The 4,097-nt window shown below is 39.3% G+C and overlaps 1 protein-coding gene across 1 annotated transcript in view; it reads right to left on the bottom strand.

The window, feature by feature from the left end:
- Nucleotides 1-2,348: 2,348 nt before the first annotated feature.
- The window catches only part of LOC105307856 (olfactory receptor 491-like), a 10,585-nt gene continuing 8,836 nt past the window's right edge, over nucleotides 2,349-4,097 (bottom strand). The window contains exon 2 of the mRNA XM_011383501.2: nucleotides 2,349-2,931. Within this exon, the coding sequence (XP_011381803.2) occupies nucleotides 2,349-2,931 (583 nt within the window). The remainder of the gene's footprint in view (nucleotides 2,932-4,097) is intronic.

The raw sequence follows: 4,097 nt of genomic DNA, 5'->3' as shown, positions 1-4,097 counted from the left end.
AAATCAATCCCACTTACAATTGTATCAAAAAGAATGAAATTCTTGGGAATCAAATTAACCAAGGAGGTAAAAGACCAGTTCTCAGAAAATTATGTCATTGAAAAAAGAAACTGAAGAAGATACAAATAAATGGAAGCATATACCGTGCTCATGGGTAGGAAGAATCAACATCATTAAAATGGCCATGCTACCTAAAGCAATCTATAGATTCAATCCCTATCAAAATACCAATAGCAAGAGCATGATTTGTTTTAATGAAGCAACTGTTGTTGGGTTCCTGGATAGCTTCAGGATGGGGGCTGGTCACCAGAAAGACCAAGCCATGATTAGAAGCTGGTAACTTTCTGACTGGCCCCCTGTTCTACAAGGAAGAGACAGGGTTGGACATTGACTTAATGCTGGTCAGGTAGCCTCCATAAAAATCCTTAAACAATGGCGTAGAGAGCTTTCAGGTTGGTGAACACATCCAAGTGTCAGATGGATGGTGACCCCAGCATCATGGTGACAGAAGCTCCTGCCCTGGGAGCCCTTCCAGACCTCCAGTTACGTTTCTGCATTTGGCTGCTAATTTGTATCCTTTCTGATACCTTTTATAATTAACTGGTAAATGTAAGTACATGTTTCCATGCGTTTTGTGAGCCGTTCCAGCAAATTATCGAACCTGGGAGAGAGTTGTAGGACTCAAACATGGGAGAGAGTTGTGGGCTAATCTCTAACTTTATAGCCAGCGGGACAGAAGTGTGCGTACCCTGGGGAACCATTACTTACAATTGGTGTCTGAAGTGAGGACAGTCCTGTGGAACTGAGCCCTTAAACCTGTGATGACTGACATTGTCTCGAGTTAGTGTCACAAATGAATTCTTAAAATTGGGCACCAAACTGTTGTCTACATATTTAGAAAATAGTGGTTTTCCAATTGGTTGGTGGGGGGAGGGAAATAGCACATATTTGGTTCTGAGTAGGGTTATCCTTTACCCACAATTTAAATCATTTCATATTTTTAAATTTATCTGTGTTAACTTTTGGACTTTGTTATATATTTTCCACTTAAAATTTGCAATATTTTAGATACACTGCATTTTTACTTAGCAGTATATTATAAATATTTTCCATTTTATCACATCATATATCTCCAAATCATCACTTCTTTCATCTCATTACACTGAGACGTGGACTTTTATGCTCTAAGTCTTGCTTTCGGCTGCTCTCAACAGCTGTGCTTCGGTCTGGGAATGCCTGACTACAGAAAATCTCTGCACTCTTTCTAGTGTCATGGTGATGAAGTAAATGAGGGTAGATTGTTATACAAGAAACATATTTAGCGCAATCTCTGACAATATTTCTAGTTCTTTTAATGGGTTCTAACTTCCTTATAAATGCAGACTATGAAACTATGATTGTTAACAAATTAATTTCAATGCTAAGAATTAAAAGGTACTCTTTATAATTCCTACAAATAAAGAAGTCTACATTATGCCAAATAGGACTATATTTTAATTATTTGTTCAAATATGGATAGATTTCTATCAAATCACGTGATTGTGGTACCCAGACCTGACATCTTAAGAGATGGGAATCAGCGCAGTTTTCCCATCCTCATGCCTGTTTCCACGTGTCTTCACAGCCCAGATCTTGGGAGTAGAATTTGTTCAAAAGACTGATACAAAGTAACAACTTAGGCATCATTGCTCTGCTCATACCTTCTTGGTGAATAACAGTGCTGAAGTCATTAGACTGATTTAGACATTACAGTCCATATTAAATGCTTGGAACCAAATAACTTGATTCCTAGAATCAGAGGACTTGAGTCCACATCTCTTCAGATAAACTATTGAATTTCCTTAAGACACAGAATTCTAATCTCTAAATTGAGGAAAATGAATAATTCCGCCATCATGGGATTGCTGGGAATAATAAATAGAGAAGCTTAGTGGTTTTAAACCCAGACTTTCTGGATTCAAACTCTGGTGCCACCATATCCTAGCTGCATGACTTGCAGCAATGTACTTAATGTCCCTGTGCCCCAAATGATTTTTTTAAATAGAAATAATAGTACTACTTCAAAGGGTTTTGGTGAGGAATAACCCAGTTAATATATGTAATAGTAAGTTGAAATTGTTGTTTGCTACATTAATTAAATGAGAAAAAGTACTTGGAACCTATGAGTATTTAGAATAGTACCAACTACAGTAACAATATTTGGTTTACTAGCGAATAAAAGTGAGAGTTAGAGGACGCATAAATTTAATTTAAGCAATCACTTACACGGTCTATGTATTTGGTAGGTGCTAAGTGTGATACAGGTAAACAACAACTTTATAATTTATCGGACAAGACAAGAATGGATCCTACAAATGTAATCTGACAGTTGCCTTTCTCAAGGCCTCCTTAACATCTCTGGTCCTCAGACTATAGATGAGAGGGTTTAACATGGGGATCACCACTGTGTAGAACAGAGATACCACTCTGTTCTGGTCAGTTGAGTAGCTAGATTTGGGCATCACATAAATGAAGGTGATCGTCCCATAGTAGAGAGTAACGGCAGTGAGGTGGGAGGTGCAGGTGGAGAAGGCTTTGTGTCTCCCTTCAGCAGAGCGCATCTTCAGGACTGTGATGAGGATGCAGATGTAAGAGAGAGATATGACAAACACTGTGACCACAATGATGGATTCAGAAGAGATGGAAGGGATGATTTCAATAAAGGAGATATCCGAGCAGGAAAGTTTCAACAAAGGGGAGAAATCACAGAAAAAGTGATCTACCTGATTTGGTCCACAGAAAGACAGACTCATTAAACAGCCAGTAAACTTCCAGGCATTCACATATCCATCCAAGTAGGACAACTCCACTATGAGAATGCAGATTCTGGGGGACATATAGGTGGAGTAGAGCAGTGGTGAACAGATGGCCACATAACGATCGTAGGCCATGGAAGCCAGCAGGAGGCACTCAGTGGTCCAAAATTTGACCATAGCACAGAGTTGAGCCACACAGCCAGCAACAGGCAGAGATATACCTTTCCTCAGGACGGCCATGAGCATGACAGGTATGACTGAAGAGGATAACCAGATGTCAGCAAAGACCAAATGACAGAGGAAAAGGTACATTGGGGTATGAAGCTGGGGACAGCTACTGATTAATATGATTATTCTGACAATACAGATTCTGAGAAATATCACAAAGAAGACAAAACAAAGTATAGGATCCTCTGTTAACCCCAAAATGATGAACTGTGTCACTCTCGTATGTTTTCCAACCTCCATCTCCTCTGTGCATTATTCTTGTTGAGGGAATTGTGAATTCCTGTACTTGTCCATTAATTTGTCCCATGCCCCTCCAGGATTGTCTGACCCCATGTAAGAATATGTCCTTCAACCTAAAACCATCGAAATATTTTCCTGCAATATATAAGGCTCCTCTCTTCACACTTCTATTCAAAGCACTGACATTATTATCAAGAAGTAGAATGGACTGCAACATGAGAATAAGAAGGAGCAGGTCCCAAATCTCCAAAATGGTGTTTTCTGGCAGATTTGCTCCTGCTCAGTCATTCTTCAGCAATAAATTGAACTATTGGTCTTTTTAGACAGTGGCAGTGGCCAGTATTCCATGAAGTCTGAGAAGATGACAGCAAACCCAATGTTCATTTAATCACTGATTTATTCAACCTATCATCCAAACCAAACTGAATCCCTATTCTCTATTAACAAACCAATCAAAAGAAACTACAACCTACATGGAATTTATCACACAGGGATCATTAGTAGTACAATGAAGGATGTACATGCTGCTTCAGAAATATAGGAGAAAGAATAATTAACTTTGTATTTAAGGAGCTGGTCAGGGAAGGTGGCATAAATAGAAGGTCCAGGTGTTAACAAAATATGTATCTCTAAGCATCTTGACAGCAGCTTTGTCCAGAGGTCTGGACAAAGATTAGGTGGAATAGAAAGGTGACTAGAAACGAAGACAAGAGTCAGTGCTACCAGGGCTCTAATCCAACACTGTAGACAAAACAGGCCCTTTAGCTGAGAACTTCAGGTAGTGGGGGGAATACTGTGGAGTAACACGAGTAAGTAAGCAAAAACAAAGCACAG

This window comes from Pteropus vampyrus, unplaced genomic scaffold, assembly GCF_000151845.1.
Source record: "Pteropus vampyrus isolate Shadow unplaced genomic scaffold, Pvam_2.0 Scaffold522, whole genome shotgun sequence".
NCBI classification, from domain to species: Eukaryota; Metazoa; Chordata; class Mammalia; order Chiroptera; family Pteropodidae; genus Pteropus; species Pteropus vampyrus.
The sequence above is the reverse complement of the archived record's forward strand: the minus strand, read 5'-3'. Positions and strand labels throughout refer to the sequence as shown.